Source organism: Fusarium oxysporum, chromosome 15 (genome assembly GCF_000149955.1).
Source record: "Fusarium oxysporum f. sp. lycopersici 4287 chromosome 15, whole genome shotgun sequence".
NCBI classification, from domain to species: domain Eukaryota; kingdom Fungi; phylum Ascomycota; class Sordariomycetes; order Hypocreales; family Nectriaceae; genus Fusarium; species Fusarium oxysporum.
This window is the reverse complement of record NC_031000.1, coordinates 865,821-886,470: the sequence shown is the minus strand read 5'-3', so window position 1 is coordinate 886,470 and position 20,650 is coordinate 865,821. Positions and strand designations below refer to the sequence as shown.

The following is a 20,650-nucleotide window of genomic DNA, read 5'->3' as shown; positions in this document are numbered from 1 at the left end:
AATGGTGGGTTTCGGTAAGTCTTCTACAAGTACTCTATAGGTCTTCATAGGGCATAGCTAATTGATTGTCCATGAGGCCTGGACAGCCTCGTAATCGGGAGCTCTGACCCGAAGAAGAAGGCGATGTTGAAAGGCGTTCAGTCGCGCACGTGGACCTCGTTTATTGAGGCTGTTACTGCAACTGGCCGCTCTTTAAAACCGGGAATTATCTTTAAAGGAAAAGAGCTGCAGAAGCAATGGTTTCTGAACGAATTCGAATTGATAGCGGACTGGCACTACATCACATCACCGAACGGCTGGACCGACAACCATATTACTCTCGAATGGTTGAAAGACGTCTATCTACCTCAAACGGAGCCTCGTGATGCATCGGATGCGAGACTTATTATCCTTGACGGTCACGGGAGCCATGCGCAGGTGAGCATTTTGGTGTTTTCGCTGCGGAGTCACCCGCTATAGGGTCGTTAACGAGCAGTCAGGACGAGTGGATGGCGACGTGCTTTCTGAACAACGTCTACGCTGCTACCTACCAGCACATTGTTTCCATGGTTTACAACCGTTAGACAATGGAATTTTTAATGGCATTAAAGGTGCGTATCGGAAAGAACTCCAAAAACTGGCTAGTTTAACCGATTCTGCGCCAGTTGATAAAGTCAACTTTATTCGGGCATATGCGAAAGCCAGAGAGGCGGGCATGAGGAAGGAGATTATCTTATCCGGCTGGAGGTTTACTGGAAATTGGCCAATAAATCGTTATAAAGCTTTAACACATCCGGAAATTCAACCGGACAAAGAAAAACTGCTAGAAGAGTTCAAGACGCCGAGCCCTCCTCAGTTGCACTCAGATGATATGCCGAAAACGAGCCGGCAAGTAAGAGAAATGGCCAAACACCGAAGCCTTCCGACCAGGCGGAAGTACAGTAAGATCGCAAAGGGATTGTAAGCTTTAGAGATGAAAGTGGCCGTTCAGAATGCGCAGATTACTGGCCTCGAGGAGCAGATGGCCCAGGTGCGGCGAGGGAAGAAAAGAAAGGCGGTACCGAATCCGAACCGACGATTCATGGCTCTAGCGGAGGCTCTAGCGACTGGAGAAGCTCTTCGTGGCTCAAAGGAGGCAGAAATAGAGGTAGATGTGGATGAGGAGGTCGAGGAAGTGATTGAGGTGGGTGTCGGGTTAGAGGACGAAAGTGATGACTTTATGGTCGTAACAAAGCACTGCCAGCGCACACGGAGCGGTCGGGAAGTCAAAAAGCCACGCCGAGAGTAAACTCAAATAACTTTATAGAAACTCTCTTTAAAGCCTCGTTTATTAATTGAGAATTGGGCCTGTTTTTGCGGACATCAATATTTGGATTTTGTATGGGAAGATCTAAATTTTGGTGGTCCATTAGGTGGGGGTGCCCACTAGGTGGTCCTGGATGGTAACATAGTCTGACATCAACGAATGTCGATCTGGTAATCGCGTCATTGCTCGTAGGATATCACGTCGGGCGTTCTCAAAGATGACCAGGGCTGCCGTCAGATCAATCAACTCAGATTAGGACGTAAATCTGAACTGAACTGATAATTTGCCCTCTACATCTGATCTGATTGATTGATTGATAGATATCTGATATATAATAGGTCACGTGGAGCTATTCCCAGCCTCACGATTCTGCCCGTAGGATCTGACTGCCTTGTTGCTTAAGCATAGCCCCCCCCAGAGTAACACGCCCTCCCCTTACCCAGTTCTTCAGTAATTGGATCGACTCAATGCTCGAGAGAATGTTGCTGTGAGCTGACTATAAGCTTCGCAAGACTGAATGTTCTCTTGCAATCGGTTGACATGGCCGAGATTGCAAGGACATCCAATGCAAATCTACTCAAACGCGGGATTGCTATGATCAATCCACCAGAGTCTGGCTAAATCTATGCCGTATCAGAGCGAGAGGTAGAAAAAAGGGGTGATCTACCGTATTTACTCACGAGATTCGGAACGCCCTGTGGAGTCGACTACGGCTGATTTAGCAGCATATAATTGGCCTTTTTGGATTTAACACGGCTATAATCGACTTTTTGAGAATCTAAAAGGAATGAGCCACTTAGTACATGGCATTTGACTCCACAGGGCGTTCCGAATCTCACGAGTAAATACGGGTACCTTTAGATTCGCCTCTACCTAAGACCCCGGCAAGCAAGGGTCCAGGACCAATCAGCTCGGCTGACCCTTGTAACATCGTAGCTTTTCAGGAAGAGCCACTCTCTCCGGAGCCGGAACATACAGATGATCCGGCGGTTCTAGGGTAGCTGCTCTCCATTCAGATATATCCGATGTACAGATGCTTGTGTTTGAATTGATTGATCTGACGAAATTTCATATCTGATTTGAATTGATTGATCTGATTGATATATCTGATTGTTAATCTGATCTGACGGCAGCCCTGAAGATGACCCGCCATTGAGTTCTCTCTGGCCATAGGCCGGTAGATGCAAGAGTATCGCTGCCCAAGTCCTTGGCACTCATGCGTGGCTGATTCATCTGGTCAAAATAATTCTCCTCTCGCTCTAATACATCGCTTAGATGGGCGCGCGCCTCACAGTTCAGGCTTCGGACGTCTTTGCTCAAATCAGGCCGAGATGATTTTGCGAGTCTTGCTCCCTTCCTCGATTTTCCAGTTTCTCGAAGGACCTCGAACCATCTACTACCTTCCCGAGAAGGAAAGAACCGTTGACAGGCGACGCCCTCGATCCATGGTAACTCAGCAGACGGCTCCAGACCTGATATTGGCCTTCCTCTGTCTCGTGGGTTTTTCCAAAGGTGCTCCTTTGTACAATGGAGCCGCATCTTTTGGGCTTGGCGGAACATACAGCCACATTTCCGACACTTTAGTCCGTCCAATCTCGGTGCAGCAAGGCAAGAAATTGGTTCAATCGGTATGCGTGGTAGTCGAAGCTTAGCTTGGTCTTGGAGAAGATTCGGGATTGCTTTGACCTGCTCTACCAACCTGCGCCGACGCCCCAGAGCAATGTTGTTGTGTTTTGTCCTGAGGTGCGCGTTGACTTCGTTGGGTAGGGTTGCAAATCCGCATAACTTGCACACTAGAAGTTGATATTCTGGAATAATAACGAATGGGTAGATTGGGCTGGACGATTGAGACTGCTTACTAGGGTCCATTGTCCTCACTAGCAAGAAACTTGTTATACTGCAATTACGCATATGCTTCCCTATATCTCGGTCTTGGTTAAGAGGAAGATCTCTATAACCTATTTAAGAAGATTACACTGTAAATTACGCGTACTCGCGCCTTCTCATCAACTACGCGTCTTGTGATTAATTTAATTGACCCTGGTCTAAATGAAGTCTACCCCCTGCAAAATTCAAGCCTACTCCCTGTTGGGTGGGTCTAGAAATTAAATTCTACCCCCTTGTAAAAATCAATTCTACCCTGGGTTGTTTGGCATAAAACAAATGAATTTTACTTAGAATTGATTTTGGTATGGTGCACTAGGCTTCTTGTTCATCGACATCCTGCTAGGCTATTTCCCAAAGCTCACCGATGCCTCTTCTACTTGTGAACAGTCGCCCGTTCTCGGTCTCTCGAGCTACTTGTGCTTCGATGCGATCAGGCTCTGCTTTGTCCCAGTCTGAATAAGCCACTTTCTATTCTTTGGTCCATTCTCTTAGGCTCGTTGAGGTTGCGCAGCACCTCCCCATCTGCTTATAATCAAGACACCAGCTGTAGATTGCTTTTGGATATGCTAAAGGCAGGCCCATTGCTTTTCTATACTGGCGGTTACCTAGTGAGGTTCCCGGTGGCTGGGCCTTATACCAATCATCTCCTGACGTGGCGTATCTCTGGTGGATTGCTCTTGGATAATCGTACTTCAGCCGCGTTGTTGAATCTGGAACTGGATCTTGCAAGTGTAAGGATGATGATACTGACGGTCCGATAGCGGAAAAAATCATACCACATATGGAAACTGGGACGGGACCCGTCCGCCTATTAGCCGCCTATCCTGTCATGTTACCAGCACGACTGCGCACAGTAGTAGGAAAACTGAGATACCATGAATAACTATTTATTAATACTCACCCTCTATTCCTAATTAGCTATGTCCCTGAATATAAGAAAAGAGGTGGTCCTAAAACTTGCGGGGTTGGCGCGGTAAGATCATTATATGCCAAAGCTCCCATTGTTCCTACCACACTTGACATGCCTGCAAACCAAGACGAAACAAATGCTGAGGCAATATAACTCTCGTAAACAAGTAAGGGAGGGAATAGAGTGGCTCCGGCTATCGTTGTAACAGCACAAGCAGCGCCACTGACCCAGCATCCCAAAAACGCTTTCATTCCATTATCCATGACCTTGTTGTTGATATCAGGTAAAACTCCAATATCTTGGAAGATGAGTCTGTCGCGAGCCAAAGCAGGATTGAGCCAGACCAGCGGATGACCTCTGTATATATCGCCCTTAACGACCAGAGGATGGAGGCTGTCGTGGAAAATGATCGGATCGTCGATTACAAACGTTTCGAAGGACGGCACTAAGAGATGAAATATCGCATCCTTCCCATGTGTCACCGTTTCCATAAGAGTCTTCCTGTTTGACCACATGAGATTGCAAATGGTACCCAAGTCATCATGGTATCCTCCGAAGCGCGACCCAAGAGGTTGCTCGCGATTTCTCTCGGTGAATCTTGCGTGCCAGGTTGTATTGCCTGGAGTCCAGACATAGAATAAATGCATTCCGTCTTGGAAGTGAGATTTTTCGATCTCCATCAATACAAGGCGGTGAATATGAGAACCAAGACCGCCTTCGCCCCAGCCTTGGACATTTCCAATGGTTTGGATAGACAGCTCTCCTTTGATTGCGTCCAAAGCAGTGCCTATACGATTAATCGCATCAATACCCTTTTTGACAGCAAGGGTAATACCGGTGAAAGCTGCACCTGCAAATGCGTTCATGTACCGCAAGTCCGAGTTAAAGGCGCCACTGATAACGGACACATTCTTTGGGCGTACGAGATTGACGAGCCGCGGGAGTTCCTTCGAAAACTTTTCGTATGCCTCGCGCCGCTCGGCTTCGGAAGCCCGGACTGTATAGTCGGTGTAGATGGACGAAGCAGCCGCTAGCGTGGCAGGAATGCTGCCCCCGAAGTAAGGGCCAAGGATGCGAATTAATTTCTCAGCGCCATGCTTAGAAAGGATCTCCCTCGCCGCATTTGGACCCAAGCTGCTGAAATTGCCCAATCCGTCTTGAGTCATCTTCGACACTCGTCGGAGTTATTAAGCTTTGCAATACGATACTATTGACTAGATCAGTTACTATCGTGAAGAAAGGCAATAAAGGTAATTAAGGAGAGAGATGAAAAGTGTATTGAGCCTGGGGGACGCTCGCGAGGGGTTAATGCCCAACGTTGCCTAACTGAATTGAATTAATTTGATTTGATAGTGTCCTACGCGGTTGTAGTTATCTAAGAGACTATGCCCGGTTAACGGGGTCCGGCGGACAGCCGAAGCCCCGCGGATCAGTACTACTGCAACACGACATAGTCCTACATACCAAAATCAACTTTAGTAGTCACTCGATAGGGGAGCACGATAATCAGGACCGGGGGTAGAGTTGGTTTTTGCCAGGGGTAGAGTTTATTTAAGCAAGGAGTAGATTTGTAGAGTTGAATTTATGATTTGCCATGAATCTTGCCATCTAATGAGGCGCATCATACGCGATGAACGCTAGCACGCGTCGCATAAAGTAGGAGCTCGTTATCCCTTTAAGCGGCACAGCCCTTCAGGAGGTCACTTGCCCGGCGGCCAATACATGGGCACCTAGGTGCCCATGTATTGGCCGCCCATCGTCATATGTACCTTATGTAGAATTGTAGGAGGGGTAATTTTGCACTAACTAAAAATGGATGGATTTTGCCCGCGAAATTCAGTAATTGGCTGAATGGAGGCCCCATATATCCACTAGATTCTAATTGGCTGTAATACTAGGGGTCGACGACAAGGTGAACATTTTCTAAGAAGGATATCTAGACAATAAGCAATAAGAAGTAAGAAGAAAATAGATATACCAAATCTTAAGCTATTATATTTTATATTTACTTGGTGATAGTAAGTTTTATATTATATCTAATGTCTAGTTTGAGGGGGCTAATAAACGATGTTAAGAATCTGATACTGAGAATTGTATAAGAATCCGTCCGCAAACTCGGCTCGGCCTTTGTCACGATAGGAAACTGCTTTGTTAGTCCTAGCTGTTTTTGACGCTCGGCCCAGATCGTAGGGTTCTGCTAGCCTTTTGTTGCAGATCTCATGAGCCATAACGGCGTTTATACCAGAAGATTCCTCTCGAGAACGAAGGCAATACTCTCGATGATATCGTCTACTCCATTCTTGCCAAATATCCGATAAGCGGCGATACATTTCCAGAAGTTCCGGTTGGAGTCTTTCTGGAAGAGCTCGATTGATAGCATATGTTGTCAGGAGCATGCGAGGATGATGGCCAGCTCCGGCCGCAAACATGCGCATTGGATCAGCTGCACTAGCAGGGTAGTAGAAATTTGTGTTCTCAACGAGCTTTGCTTGGTACCTCTTCGCGATTGCCAAAGCAGCTTGTCTGTACAGCGATAATGTCCAAGGCGTGTTTACGCGTGTTTACACGCCTAAGTAATGCGCCCGCAGACTGTCGATCGAAATGAGAAAACATAAGTCACCATAGTATGGTCATGTGGGAATAGACAGGATATAAACAAACACGTGAGAAATAAACAGGGGGTACGCGACAATTAGGGGTACACGACAATTAGGAATAGAAGAGTAGGGCTTGCCACGGAATTGAGACGTGCGAAGCTTGTTTATCAGCATCTCCCGTGCATCTGATAGCTTGTTCTCAGGCTTTTGTAAGAAAGACCAGCCGGCCTTTCGACAATTCAGATCATCCCCGACGATATCAAGATTGAAATTCGGCTTTAAGCCCAGCATCATTTCTTCGACCTGCTCCTCGACCAGTGCTATGGCCTTATGGTAAGTCTTGCAGAAGTCGGAGAGTTTTACTTCTTTGTCATTGCCCACCACAAACGACCGGCCGTCAGGAGCCCAGGAGAGGTTACCGGGCATGCCCTCCTGTCTCACAATAGGCTTGGAAAACGCCTTCAGTTCAATGAGTTCTCCGAAAGGTGTGTAGCAGCCTCGTACAAGATATCTTTGACGGATTGCTTCGAGCCGCTCTGGTTGGGAGTGGTATTGATCTCGGGATGGCCAGTGGTACGCAAGGGTAGTGTAGCTATATAGAGGAAGAGCATACTCCAAAAAGAGTGCACGTCCAACCCACATAAGTGCCGCTAGCCCGCCTGTAGAGTTGTGAGCTGGGTAATAAGACATGGACTGTCTTTGAATCCCCATAACAGCAGTATAATATATAATAACAGAAGACGACATGTCTCCAGCGGGGTCCTGATGTGTCCAGAACATCATTGAGAGCTGGAACAAAGCTTCTGATAACTCCAGCCAAGGCCTGGATGGTAAGAGGAATTCGGACTGATACTGTGAGCTATCATCTATTCCAATGCTCGCGTCTTCTTCAAAATCTGTCTCCCCATCGCTCTCATCACTGCTTGCCTGACTTAATTCATCGTCCTCAACAGGTTGCCTGCGGGAGTGGCCTTGCTCACGACTCGGAAGTTGACTCGCAAGAAATAAGATGTAATGCATCATCTTTTCTTCTTTCAGTCCCAGTTTGAAATTGTAGAGCTGTTGACGCTGTCGTTCCTTGAATCCCAAAACCCGAAAGACGAAGCATATTAATCGCTTCCAGACGGAAATATATCTTTTTAAGCACAACACAGCTCGGAATGGATGTGGCCAAAAGTCATTTCTCGAATACGTATTGAGCCAGCAGCGAGATGTGTATGACGTGCGGGCCATTGTAGCCATCACACGATTGAACATGATATCAACACCCTGTAGTAAGATGCGAAGCTGAGCTTCGGCCTCAGCAGAGCTTTCGACCGAACTTCCCTTCCATTTGCCAAGCAGATAATGTTGGCCTTGGACGAAGTCGGGCTGTTGTGCTGTTGTGCTGATAACTTCGAGTGATCGATTACGGAATAGGTCAGGCCAGCGAGTATGTCGGAGCCATGGTGTCGTCTCGTTGGGGTCGATAACTCCGGCACGGCTATGGGGACTGCTCCCCATGTGTAATTCTGGCGTTTCCATCCCGTCTCGCAACTCAAGACTTAGTCTTCATTCACTGCAAGTTGCCTTTGGAGAACATTGAGGGCTATTCTCTCTACCAAGTTTGGACCTGTCCTAAAAGCGCGCGTCAAAGACGCGCTGTTCGCGTGGAATTCCGTAATCAAACTTTAATTATATTACATATATTACATACGTTGCGAAGCTTTGAGCTACCACCTCAAACTCTATAAGAACCGTCCAGGGTTAGGACCAGAGCACCAATGAGATGATAAAGCGCCCCTGCCATCGCTGAAAGTGGAGTCGCGGCAGTCTCGCCAAGTAGCCCCTTTCAAGTGAAAGAGGAAAACAGGGATAACGGCCCAATCAAGACGCGTCAAAGTCCTTTTTCACTTGAATTTGGAGCTCGAATAATGATGTAGGCTAAGGTGACTGCTAGAGCAAATAGAGTAAGGTTGCTTAAGCATCATCTTTGCAAAGAGTTTGGTCAGAAGTTCCAAAGATCTTATCCAACATCTCCGTAGTTGCGGAAGCAGGTAAGAGGGGTACCTCAGAGTACGATATGATCACCGGATCAGCATGGAATGCTTGTAACGGATAGTCGAACTTGTTTAGAAATGACTCTGGGGAAACGAGCAGTAAATGCCCAAAGGCGTGTTAATTCACAGGTGCTCGTGGCTAACACATGAACCTGACGCGAGAGGGTTTAGTAACGGAAGCTACATTCAGGTAATAAACTGACCTGCGTGAAAGAGGCTATAGGGTCTGTTGTATGTGACAATTTCGTCCTTGAGTCTAGCTCAGGAGTGGAAGTTGATGCCTCTGTAGCGTTGTGCATTGGACAAGACCTCCGTTTCTCCTGTGCTAAAGCCACCAGGACAGCCAAAATGAAGGGATCATGTTGTTGCGTAACAGGCTGTATTTGGCGTAACTTGGCTTCGAGAATCGCTTTCACGGGCTCGTTATTAGGCCATATCTGAAACAGTCTGCGATAAGCCGTCGTGTAGACTGTGTCGACTCGAAGTGATGCGATGTGGTCAAAATCGAGATAAGCCACGACGGTGTGGGAACGTAAGAATACATCCACTTGAAGCGATACTTCCTCATGCGGGCCAAACCGGAGTAGCACAGCATCATCCTCACGGGAATTTGGACCCGTTTGGTGGCGAAAACCGTAGGCAGCCATCAGGTCTTCGATAGCCCAACACCGGAGTTTGTCGTTGTTGGAATGCGATCGTAACGATGCTAAAGCGTTTTTGATATTTCGAGATTGTGCATTTCTCTGAGTCCGCAAGCTCTTCTGTAAATTTCTATTGGTGACGTCGGTCAAAGGAACCCTCGCCACCTGGCTCTGATCAACAAATTGACAGGCGAGGAAATCAAGGTGCTGTGAAGTCCATCGCAACGGATGAACGTACAGACGTTGTCGGTGCCATCGAATCAGATCTTGTAGAGACAATGTCGAGGGTCTTAGGTTTAAGAAAGACGTGACATGCTCTTCACCCGCATTATCATTCCCCTTGGGAACTTGAGATGGCACTTGGAAGCCGCGTGGAATTCGTGGGCGGTCGTTGCAGGAAGCATGTCTTTGTTTTGGAGGATTTGGAAGAGAGCATTCGGCTTTTCTCTTCCTCGTTTGGGTAAACGAGAGCGCGTCTACACTATCCGGTAGATGAACATCCTTCTTCGCGGGGATAGTAGAGCCCGTAGCGGTCTGACGTTGTGTTGATCGTGTCGGCACTGCCATATTTGAACAAGGATGAAGACGCGTCCGAATGCGCGACAGGCTTGCAAAGGCTAAAAATATCGCTTCTGTCACAAGCGGGGCGATGCATTAGTCAGTGAGCCTTCGATGTCTTACCAATTTTGTGATTGGCCAGGCTAACTCCAACGACGTGCGGGGTCCTGGTCGTGCTGTACTGTTCGTCCTCGCAAGGAAGAAAAAGTAAGGCTTTTTTGATACTTTCTTGTACACTCGATTTAGTAAATATAGCTGCGGTGCACAAGAGCCCTATAATCATAGCTTTACGAACTTTATAGTCACCGATCGCTTAATCATGCCGAACCATCTATACACTCCTCGCTCCCCCGAAGATCACCAAGCTATCTCTGATGCACATGGGGGATTGCGTGTGTTTTGGCAACTTAAGCCTGATGAGCTTCGAAGCTCTGCAAGTAAGTGGAATGTTCGGCATCTTATCGCTTATCGTCTCTTAATAAATCCTTTGGAATGGAAGACGTTGCCATGTCTCAATGATCATAACGAGTCCTGCTCTCTTTGCAATCCGGGGCTTACTCATCAAAACCTTGATTGGCAAATCGCGCAGTCTCTCGTGGGTTCCAATCCGAATGGCATAACAGCCAAATCCGATAGCGAGCTCTTGAGCTTGCCGCTTGGTCAGTTCTGGGTAGATCTCGCTCGTGCGATTCGGCACGACCGAGATGTCGAACCAAGACTACACCCTCATCGGGATAGAAGAACGGTACAAAAAGAAGGATACCAGAACTCGTCAACTGTAATTCACGGCTCGTCCTCGCCTACGATACCTTCCTCATCGGAATATGAATTCGAGATGGGTTTAGAAAGAGAGGACATAGACAAGGATGAACACGACGAACGGCGGACAAGACCCGAAGAAGTCACTATCAGACTTGTGATAAGTTTTTTAGAACACGCACTTCTCCGATGTCTGCTCCAACATAATTTGCGCGACACAGAGGTACGGCCCAGAGTCGAGCGCAGAAAGGTTGAATACAGGCTCGGCAATCTCATTACCATTAAAGCCGAAGACGATGGGGGAATATGCAAAATGCGAAAAAGATATGGATTCTGGGAGGTAGAGCATCCTTATCACGCTTTGCTCGAAGCAAAGAGGGTCTTCAAAGATATTGAGTTCAATGAGAAGGAGAACAAGCACATCCCCGTGCTCTCAAACGAATATCTAGCGCAGTATCTCGGCGAGGCTATTATCACATGGGGAAGTAATCAACAACTCTTGGGAAACGGGTACTCCCTCTCCCCTAGATTACTCCGAAGGTTCTACTACTGATGAACATTTGTGTCGTACAGGATATTTGTCATTGCTGCCGTTGGGACTTTTATCCGATTCATTCGTTACGAATTCGGTCGCAACTATGCTGAATATCTCAATGCGATGACGCTGAGTGGACAACTGGATATTATATCTGATCCAGGAAAAGACACATTTGTGCATATGCATGGAACCAGATGGTTCAATGTTCAATCTGGCGAGGGAAGACGATGTGCACTTTGTTGTCTTCTCGCTTTGCACCGGTGGTTTGACTCTGGAGTGGAGGACGATAGCGATTTTGATACCGATGCTATGGAGTCGGTTAATGGAGGCTGACGCGCCATTTTGATTTGATGCTGGTTGATCTCTTCGTACATTTGAGCCAATAGAAATCTATAGACGGAGGGCCTCATCATGAGAATCGCTCATCTTGAATGATCAGCCCCACTAACTGTATAGCCTCACAATGGCTTCACTCCCACTACGTCATCGGTTATTTCAGCTGCATAGGCTTGAGAATCTGAGCTGCATTGGGGGCGGCTTCCCAATGATCAAGAAAGCCACAATTTGCCATGGAGGTCACAAAAACACAAGCTTATTGAAGCGGGTATTACTGGCGAGAATGGCCCAATTTACATGTAACGAATGGTAGCTCTAGCTGTGCTTTGACTTCGCATGGGCTAGTAAGACCTTTTCGCCGATAGAGCGAAGACCGCAGTTTTTACCGGCCGAACCCTTATATACCGTATGGTTTAGGTGAGGCGGCGAGCCGTTTGGTCACAGTGCAAGTGTCTTTGGGTTTGAAAGATTGAGAGAATAGATTAGTAGCTTTAAACCACGGCGGGCAGACTTAGGTATATGATGCTTATCGCCTAGGTGACGCGGCGTGCGCGTAGGGTTAATGGCGAAGCCATATTTGATGCAAATTATTGCTGGCTCTGGCGAATTGTAGTACAAGCCGAACTCTCGAGCTTTTAGAGCTGACACGGCCGCAATGTGATAATAGCATCCGTGTATGTCGCGAGACCTGTCATATTGATAAAGTTGAGAAGGCACCAAGAGGATCGGATACCCTCAAAGAAGTCACATTTAGCCAAGAACAAAGGGAGAGATTGATCGTTGCTCTCTTTCTATCGACATAACGGAAATTACTACACGCTCTGAAGTCTAAGAGCGCGGTCGTCTACATGGTTGGCACGGGCCTTCGTGGAAGAAACGCGGCGCATTTCGCGTTCTCGGTTTTACAGGCCCAAATGGAAATGCGGCGCATTTCCAGAGGGGAAATTCGGGGTAAGAAAATGGAGATTCTGATTGGTGCAGAAGTGGAAATGCGGCGCATTTCTGGTCTACATGCTTGAGTAGGGTAGTAGTGAAGGTCAAAGTAGCTTTTCAGATATTGCGATATCCAATTGAGTAGATTTGAACTAGAGATGAACATTTTCGATTTGTTTTTGAAACCCATGTCCACTCTCCCCAATGGCTACTACTACTTCCTACTGCAACGTTGCCAACCACGCGTTAGTATGTCGAAGGAAAAAGACATAAAGAACCCCCATCACCAACTATAATACTCCCGTTTAGATATCCTCCGGCAGCACCAGCCATATAGAGTATCACCCCCGCCATGTCCCCCTCGCCTCCACCCCTCGTGATAGGAATGATATCCCGCGAGAATGACCCATCCACTAGACCCTTCCCCTCAACACCTTGTGATTTGTAAAATGACGATGTCATATCAGTGTAATATAAGCCTGGAGCAATCCCGTTGACACGAATGTTATCCTGAACGAGGTTTGTGGCGAGAAGCTTAACCATATGGTTTACGGCCGCCTTAGACAAGTGATACGCAATATTCTCGGTAGTCGGTACGAAGCGGCTAAAGCCTGCTACCGAACTGGTAATAATGATCTGGGGCCTGGGAGGGGATATAGTGCTTTGGTCAGAGGCTGATCGCTTTCTGTTCGCAGCCTCAAGCATTGGCAGGAAGGCCAAGATGGTGTAAAACGCTCCAGTGACATTAACGTGAGCAACATTTGTGAAGTCCTCCATAGACATTGACCATAGGAAATCGCGGAGTTCAGAAAAACTAGGCAAAGATCCATCTGGCCTAGGCTCGGAACTTTTGTAGGGTCGCCCAGTTGTCCCGCTGTTCGCGACCAGCAGGTCAACGTGATCCGTCTGTGAGGCAACAAAGCTGTAGGCGGCTTGGAGAGACTCGCTAGACGTCACGTCTCCCACGACAGGAATAATGGAACCGCTAGGAGCGGAAGCGGCTGTCTCTTGAAGACGCTCCTCTCGTCGGCCGATGATAAAGACCTTGGAGGCGCCGTTGGCGGCGAGGGCGTGTGCCATCATGCGACCGATACCTAAGACTATCAGTCCCTAATTCAAACCCTAATAACGTTATGTATTCCATTCTACTGTCCTTAGAATATAGGAGATGAGGGGAAATGACGGAAACAGATTCACTATTTCAGTTCCTCCTTTGCAACTAAATAGCGGTATTCAAGCCGGCATATAATCTTGCGGATAAACAGAATTCCCAAACTTACCACTTCCACCTCCAGTAATAACTGCTACTAGCCCCTTTACTGAGAATAGTTTCGAAATTTCGAGATTCTCCATAGTTAATAAGGAGGGTTTTTAATGCAATAAGCACCTTAGAGCTTGGGGACTTAGAAAGGCAGACTAAAATCGAGATAGATGATTTAATACTTTCTTCGTTCTAAGGGATAATAAAGTATGAAAGTGTGTCCCGTTAAAATATAAGGTTGAGGAAGATCCACGGATCAAAACTGTTTTATAAATGAGACAGTTCTCACGGGTGAATAGCTCTAGCTTAGAATTGCTAGGCCCTCACCCGGCTTTGCCATCTTAGTTAGAGCCTTTTGCATCGGGCGAAGCAGCCATCAACTCTTCATATGTCATAATGAAATACTTACGGAATATACTAGTTAGTGGGGCTTCAGTAGAATGATAGACCGTTATCACATGTTTCGAGTTTTGAAAACCATTTATGTTACTTCTCATGGTATGAGCTTCCATGACCTACTTATTAACACCGAACTATAAAAGAACTCCGTGGATGACTCTCGGGAAGTTTCATGCTACTAAATCCATTCGCGTCACAAAATGGTAAGTGGAGTTAGTGACATGCAGCTTATGCAAATGTAGCGTCATACGCAAAAGCTAGTTTTGGACTTCTCTTCCTCCTCGTAAACATCTGTTTTTTTAGTTGCTCCCCGGCTCGGAATATTGTTGAAACCAAGCCGAGCCGTTGAATCTATCCCCGCTCCTGCCAAAAGGCCTCAACTTTGTCTCTACGACTTTCACCAACGCGTAACAACACCCAAAAAGGGACAAACGATGCTTTATAACATAGATCTACTTAAGCATGTTAATATGAAATGGAACGCGCTCCTTGTTATAGACTAATAGCAATTCATACTCTTCCACACCTTATTAAGCTCTCTGATAATCCTGTTATGATAGAGAGAGCTTGCAACTAATTTAAGGTTTTGTGCTTATACTTATCCTCGCACGCATGTCGGCCAATATGAATGAATAGCCCCATACTCATTAGTCAGGCGACGCGACAATAGCAACATGGCTGAATATGCCTTGGCTTACCGGCATGTGCGGGTTAAGTGAAACTTCCCACTCTAGGCCATCACCTGCCAGCAACATCCGATTAGTAGGTGTCGCAGGATAGGCATGATCTTCATGGCCTCAGGAAACAACTGCGTTACTAATCTAGCTATATGCTTTATTTAACTCTGTGGGATGGAGTACCCCACACTCAGAACAATCAATCAACACATTTTGCTGCTGCTCATCACATTCACTTTAACCCTTTAAGCACGCTCAGTGCGACAGTAGGACAGTAGGACTAGGGTGTGACAAGAAGATTCAGAGATGTTATGCGTGCACGGACCAGTATCAATGGTAATTCGACGAAATACAAAGGACACGACGCGTGCACGGGCCAGATTTGTTGTATTTCGTCGAATTACCACCACGACTGCGTACAGTAGGCTGAGCCTGTCCCCCGTGAGATGGGTAAGGATAAACAATTTTCAGACGCCACGCAAATCGGAGTAATACGAGCTTCCGAGACATGTCCATCACATGCATCATAGCAAAGAGCGCTATCCCTACCATCTACCGCCAAGTTTAACTTTTCGCGATCGAGAGATTTATTCTCAAGAGCTCACCCAGATCGAAGATATGTTGATGCAACAGAGAGGCTTTGCAGAGTTTGGAGAGATTCGCAAGATGATATATGAGTATTTGATGTCTCTTCAACGACCGATCCAAAGGATAGGATATTAGAACAATTACAATGCCACGGAAAAGTCCACCTAATACTGGAGCAGTGACGAGCGATTAGGGTATTTCAATGATATTATGTGTGTCTGCGCGGTCTCTTTCCAGTTCACTGCTTCTCATACTGTTTTACTCAATCACTCACTCTCCGGAGTGCAGACAGAAGCCTTCTAATCTCTCCCATCGTTGTCCTCTCCTTTTGGCCTAGCCACTGACATCCTTCTTGCTCCAAATGCTTCAGCATCGTCTTCCACGCTGGTGACTGGCACGTTCGTCTGTCCAGGCGGTCATCTGGCCGCGGTCCGTCCTCTATATTGAGCCACTCATTGTCCACGTCATTGAGGTCCTGGGCTATCTCCACGGCCAAGACCTCGCGGTCAGGCCTTCCCGTCCGCCACCCCATGAACGCCTTGTCGAGAATGAGGACTTTGCTGTAGTGCCCGATAGCCTCTATACGACCCTTAATGTCCACATCTGGCGGCAACATGTTCATGCTGATCGTACCCCTACTGATGAAATCTTTCGTCTCATCACCCGAAATCGCCGACCGCACCAAGATGGATGTCCACCAGAGCAGCGGGTTCTTCCGCGCCGTCACAGACTCATCGGTTATGAGTTTGGTGAGGAACCCCTGGATCGCGTCCTTTGGGTCATCGTCGTCCGCGAAAAAATCCGAGCCCGGCGCCACTGCCAGACTGATATCGACAATATCTTCTTCCAGCTCTTCGTCTAATTGCAATCCCATATCCTCTAGGCTCTCTCTGCCATTGTCGATAGTCCATACCAGGAAGCATATCATGCTTGTCCACATAGACTGGTATCTCCTCCTCTTGTCCAAGTCCCAGATGGCCGCGAGCGATTCGAATGGTCTGGCATCAGGCCCTTCTGCGGCCCGATTGATCGTCCGTCGTGCCTTCACAGGCCAGCGCTCAGACAACCCTTCAAGCCCATCCATTTTTTCCCAAAATGCTCCCTTGATCGCTTCACGCTTCTTAGCAGCCGGGCCTTGGACGAATCGGCGGGATGCACCAGAACCCGTGATTTTCGTTTTTGTGGCCTTGAGGAACTGCTCCCAGTTCTGGACAATCGCAACCCACATGTCCTGGTCTTTTCCTGGCGCAAGGAAACCAACGGACTGGAGCCACTCTTCACAAAGGGGCCGCTCCTCGTCTTTGATAGGTGAAACGTTATCGGACACGTCTAGCAGTATCCGTGTCGGTCGAGCTGCGGCCATGGTGTCGGATTAACCCTTGCTTTTGCTGCTACCTTTTAATGCTCTTTTATCTTAACTTTAGGGCAGAAGACTAAAAGGCAGAAGATAGTAATAAATGGATGGTTAGAGCGGAAAGTGGGAGTGGTGGAGCAGTAAAGTGAAAGGAAGGAGCGCACAGATAAAAAATGGATAAACAAGAGGTTGTTTTTGTTGAACCTGGTTACCGTTCCATTGTGCACGGACAGAAAGTGTAGAATCAAGGTGATTTTTTGGGAAAACGTCGGAAAATCTCGGGTTTGTCTGGGTTGGCACGGCTTAGCTTTTTGGAAAGCTGCGCTAGGCCCTATATGGATTAGCGGCGATACGCTTCTGAAAATGGATGGATCTTGACCACAAAATTCATGATTGGCTGAGTGACGGCCCCACATATCCAAAAACGGCCATATTTTGACCACTAAATTCTGATTGGCTGCAAAGCTTGGGGCAGACGACGTGGTCAGCAACTTCCAAGACAAATATACCAACAACAAGCTAGAAGGTCTTATAAAAATATAAATAAGTTGAGTCTAAAGGCTATAGTGTATGTATTTGTATAATGGTAATAGGTTTTATACTACATTTAGTGTCCAGTCTGAGTGGGGAAAAAATCGATGTCTGATCTGCTCTATCTGGTTCAGACTAGAGCTCGATTTCGCGGAGCGAAGAAAACCGAAAGCCTCGTCAGGGGGTTTATATTCGCTCGGTGCCGGAAAAGTCATGATTCAAAGAGCCAGCAAAAATGGGGATAGGCGGACTGTTAAATCAAGCTAACGTACGAGTTGAAACGAGAATTGGTCATATACTGAGGATTTGTACGAGTTTTATAGTCCGCTCCTTGACGTAGCTCTTTACTCAAACCCCCAGTATCACCGAAGGGGGCCTGCCCGTATTCCGCAGTGTGCCATCTCATGTCAATACAGGATGCTAGACCAATAACGAATTGCTACCTCAAGCTGCCCCTTAACATAAATTTGACATCAATTCTTCGATTAACTGATAAGCCTATGTAACGATGGCAAGGTACGTTGCAATCATGATTTCGCTTGAACTAGAACTAATGCTCACAACTTCAATGCGTTCATTCGATACAGCATAAAAGACTACTGCAGTAGTCAAGTATCATGGAACGAGGTGTTTCATGACTGATGTAACGTCTGGGGATGCCGTAAGGCGTAAAGCGTCCCATTCGAGGCGTGAGACGTACCAAACCAATGCTGCTTGCTTACGTGACGCTGCGTGATTAGGTCCGGTTGCAGGTTAGCCGATGTTACAATGGCTGGCATTGATGCGGGCGCCTCGAATATAGCAGGTCCATTTCGAACGTAGCTTCCCATTTTAAGCCTCTTCGTACGTTCTACGTCACAATGTCAGCTTCATCCCCAAAAGCCTGCCCAAACCTGTCCACACTAGCTTGCCAGCCTCGTTCCATGAACTGAGACATGAACATCGGAGATTTCATCGCCTTATAAGCCCCCTCTTTCTCCTTCATGACCTCGGCTCTCTCGGCCTCAAGCTGATCGAGCCACCTGTTCACCGACTGAATCTCACTTTCGGTCTTGGAAAGTTCGGCTGAACTCTTACGCAACTGACTGTTGACGATAATATACACCTTTTGGTATTCAATGACAGTCTTTTTTCGCTCGTCTAGGAATGCACGAAGTTTGTTGTCTCCTGGGTGTTTCTTATAGACACCTTCCAAGTCTCTGACGATTTCTTCCTCGGTGGCTGTTGATTCCTCGACATCGATGAGACATTCCTGGGCCTTTTCCAGGTCTTTCGCTAGCTTATCTTTGCTAGAATAGAGACTGCGCCTAACAGCGCCAAGTCCGCGGTGTTCATCGTTAATAGATGTTAGGAGCTGCTCGAGCCTCTCGATTTGTGGCTTTAAACTAGTCAAGGCGGCCTTCAGGCTTTCTGTGAACTCATTTCCAGAGGGCTGTAGAATAGTTAGCTTATAAGAGGTAAAGCTATGTTTGGATCATCCTTACTAGACGTGCATTCCAATCTATGGACCCAGAGGTTTCGGACAGTTGAGATTGGCTGCGAGCTTACTTGTGGTTGGTCTAAATGTAGATTTAGGCTGGCCGCATCATCGGGTGGCTTGTCGACTTGGATCTCAATGGTCATATTTTTTGACGGGTGATCTTGTTGTAGGAAAGTACAATTTTGGTTTCCCACGGTCATCCTGTGGTCTTGACTTTGCTTATCACCCTCATCTACACGCCGATTCTCAGGAAGGCCTAACGCTATGATCTCATCCGCGGGTTCAGAGTTTGTGACGTTACGATTGAGAGACGGCCTACCGCGTTTGCGCGCTGATGATAGATTCGGAGTCATAATAAGTGATTAAGAATATCTCCAAATTAAATTTGCCCATAAAGGCGGATGAGACTCTGTGTGGCGAAAATGAGCTGGTAAGAATCAATACTGTAATATATTTACATTGAATTAGGTAAATAGTGACACGGTTTACCTACGTCACGTGCTTAGATGAGTTTCCTAGCGCGCCAGAACAAGACTGGCGGCACTGGAAGCACCGCGTTATCCATCTTAGTGCACTCAACTGACTGTTAAAAACACCTGGGCTACGCTTCTTTCATAAGCTTAAGAAAAAATGTGCTTATCTTGGATGATTCCTTTTCCTTGTCTAATACTCTCGGTTTGTTAACCTAAAATAATTTCTACTATTTACTGCGTTTGCTGAACGCCAAACATGCCCCATAATCATATCTCTAGCGCTCTGGAGAACCCGTGTTAGTCTGCTATGATACCTCTTGTATGAACCAACACGTCTCCGTGTCCAACGACACCACGACTAACAGCACTTTATAAGAGCACAACAAATCTTCCGGCAGATGAGGTTCAACCTCGACTAGATTATAGACCGAGATGACGAGCCTGAGCCCGAGTCCGAGGCTGAACAAGTTCTCCTCCCGTCATCTCCACGCGATGTTACTGCATATGTAGAGCTTCAGGCTCAACAACGATGCCGTGCCAGATCCACCGAACTTGCACTCAACTTACTGACCCATTGGTCTCAATCATCAAGTCCATATTCATGTTAATGTGCCGAGCCGGAAAGCACTTACACTCTCTAGGAATACGTCGAACACATCAGTCGTTCTCTCCCTCCCTGATGTCGAAAGGGCTCCACATAGTGCTAAATTACACAGCATCTGGCCCGTGTGTGCATCGAGCTTCTTCAAAATTTGTGCAAGATCAATTTTGACCCCTTTCATCCAATCCCTTTGGATCAAACCTCTGTTGGTACCTCGAAGCTGCTCCCTCGTTCTCAAAAGGATTCTGATTGCGTAAGTAATGCGCCTGCAGACTGTCGATCGAAATGAGAAAACATAAGTCACCATAGTATGGCCACATGGGAATAGACGGGAGATAAACAAACACGTGAGAAATAAACAGGGGTAGTCGACAATTAGGGGTACACGACAATTAGGAATAGAAGAGTAGGGATGTTATGTTTATCTCTCAGATGATTGGTAGGATGGGACCCATTGGGGGAGATAGCGTGTTTGCAGTTGTCATCAAAGCAGATTAGTAGTCGCGCCTCAGGATGAACCCATAAGGAGAGCGACTCAAGAAATTCATAAGGCGATTGTTGTACCCCTGCAGTTGGGGCGATAGGTGACGATTCCATTGTATTGGCCCTTTTTGTGCTGTTATATACTGTTATTGCTTCTATATTATATCCTTTTATCATACAATATCTTGAGCCTGGAGCAGTAGGCGAAAGGGTAGAACGAGGTAGGAATGGAATAAAAGTGGGAAGTCAGAAGCACGGATAAAAAGGAGGTAAACAACAGGTTACTTTTATTGAACTTGGTTACCATATCAATGTGCACG

General features: G+C 46.9%; 7 protein-coding genes across 7 annotated transcripts; 1 reads left to right on the top strand and 6 right to left on the bottom strand.

Moving 5' to 3' along the window:
- Positions 1–4,090: 4,090 nt before the first annotated feature.
- On the bottom strand, positions 4,091–5,248 carry FOXG_21674 (uncharacterized protein; the record flags this gene model as incomplete). The annotated part of the gene is made up of 1 exon (XM_018402021.1): positions 4,091–5,248. The coding sequence occupies one exon, from the start codon at positions 5,246–5,248 to the stop codon at positions 4,091–4,093; it is 1,158 nt and encodes a 385-aa protein (XP_018254509.1).
- A 1,464-nt stretch (positions 5,249–6,712) lies between these two features.
- FOXG_14319 (uncharacterized protein) lies at positions 6,713–8,182 on the bottom strand (the record flags this gene model as incomplete). Its single annotated transcript, XM_018394389.1, has 1 exon — positions 6,713–8,182. The coding sequence occupies one exon, from the start codon at positions 8,180–8,182 to the stop codon at positions 6,713–6,715; it is 1,470 nt and encodes a 489-aa protein (XP_018254508.1).
- Positions 8,183–8,753: 571 nt separating this feature from the next.
- FOXG_21673 (uncharacterized protein) lies at positions 8,754–9,926 on the bottom strand (the record flags this gene model as incomplete). Its single annotated transcript, XM_018402020.1, has 2 exons — positions 8,754–8,870; positions 8,922–9,926. The coding sequence occupies 2 exons, from the start codon at positions 9,924–9,926 to the stop codon at positions 8,754–8,756; spliced, it is 1,122 nt and encodes a 373-aa protein (XP_018254507.1).
- Positions 9,927–10,236: 310 nt separating this feature from the next.
- FOXG_14318 (uncharacterized protein) lies at positions 10,237–11,547 on the top strand (the record flags this gene model as incomplete). Its single annotated transcript, XM_018394388.1, has 2 exons — positions 10,237–11,186; positions 11,250–11,547. The coding sequence occupies 2 exons, from the start codon at positions 10,237–10,239 to the stop codon at positions 11,545–11,547; spliced, it is 1,248 nt and encodes a 415-aa protein (XP_018254506.1).
- Positions 11,548–12,729: 1,182 nt separating this feature from the next.
- FOXG_21672 (3-oxoacyl-[acyl-carrier protein] reductase) lies at positions 12,730–13,836 on the bottom strand (the record flags this gene model as incomplete). Its single annotated transcript, XM_018402019.1, has 2 exons — positions 12,730–13,577; positions 13,764–13,836. The coding sequence occupies 2 exons, from the start codon at positions 13,834–13,836 to the stop codon at positions 12,730–12,732; spliced, it is 921 nt and encodes a 306-aa protein (XP_018254505.1).
- A 1,834-nt stretch (positions 13,837–15,670) lies between these two features.
- Positions 15,671–16,771, bottom strand: FOXG_14317 (uncharacterized protein; the record flags this gene model as incomplete). Its single annotated transcript, XM_018394387.1, has 1 exon — positions 15,671–16,771. One exon carries the CDS (start codon positions 16,769–16,771, stop codon positions 15,671–15,673), a length of 1,101 nt encoding a protein of 366 aa, XP_018254504.1.
- Positions 16,772–18,143: 1,372 nt separating this feature from the next.
- On the bottom strand, positions 18,144–18,916 carry FOXG_14316 (uncharacterized protein; the record flags this gene model as incomplete). The annotated part of the gene is made up of 2 exons (XM_018394386.1): positions 18,144–18,725; positions 18,842–18,916. The coding sequence occupies 2 exons, from the start codon at positions 18,914–18,916 to the stop codon at positions 18,144–18,146; spliced, it is 657 nt and encodes a 218-aa protein (XP_018254503.1).
- Positions 18,917–20,650: the final 1,734 nt, after the last annotated feature.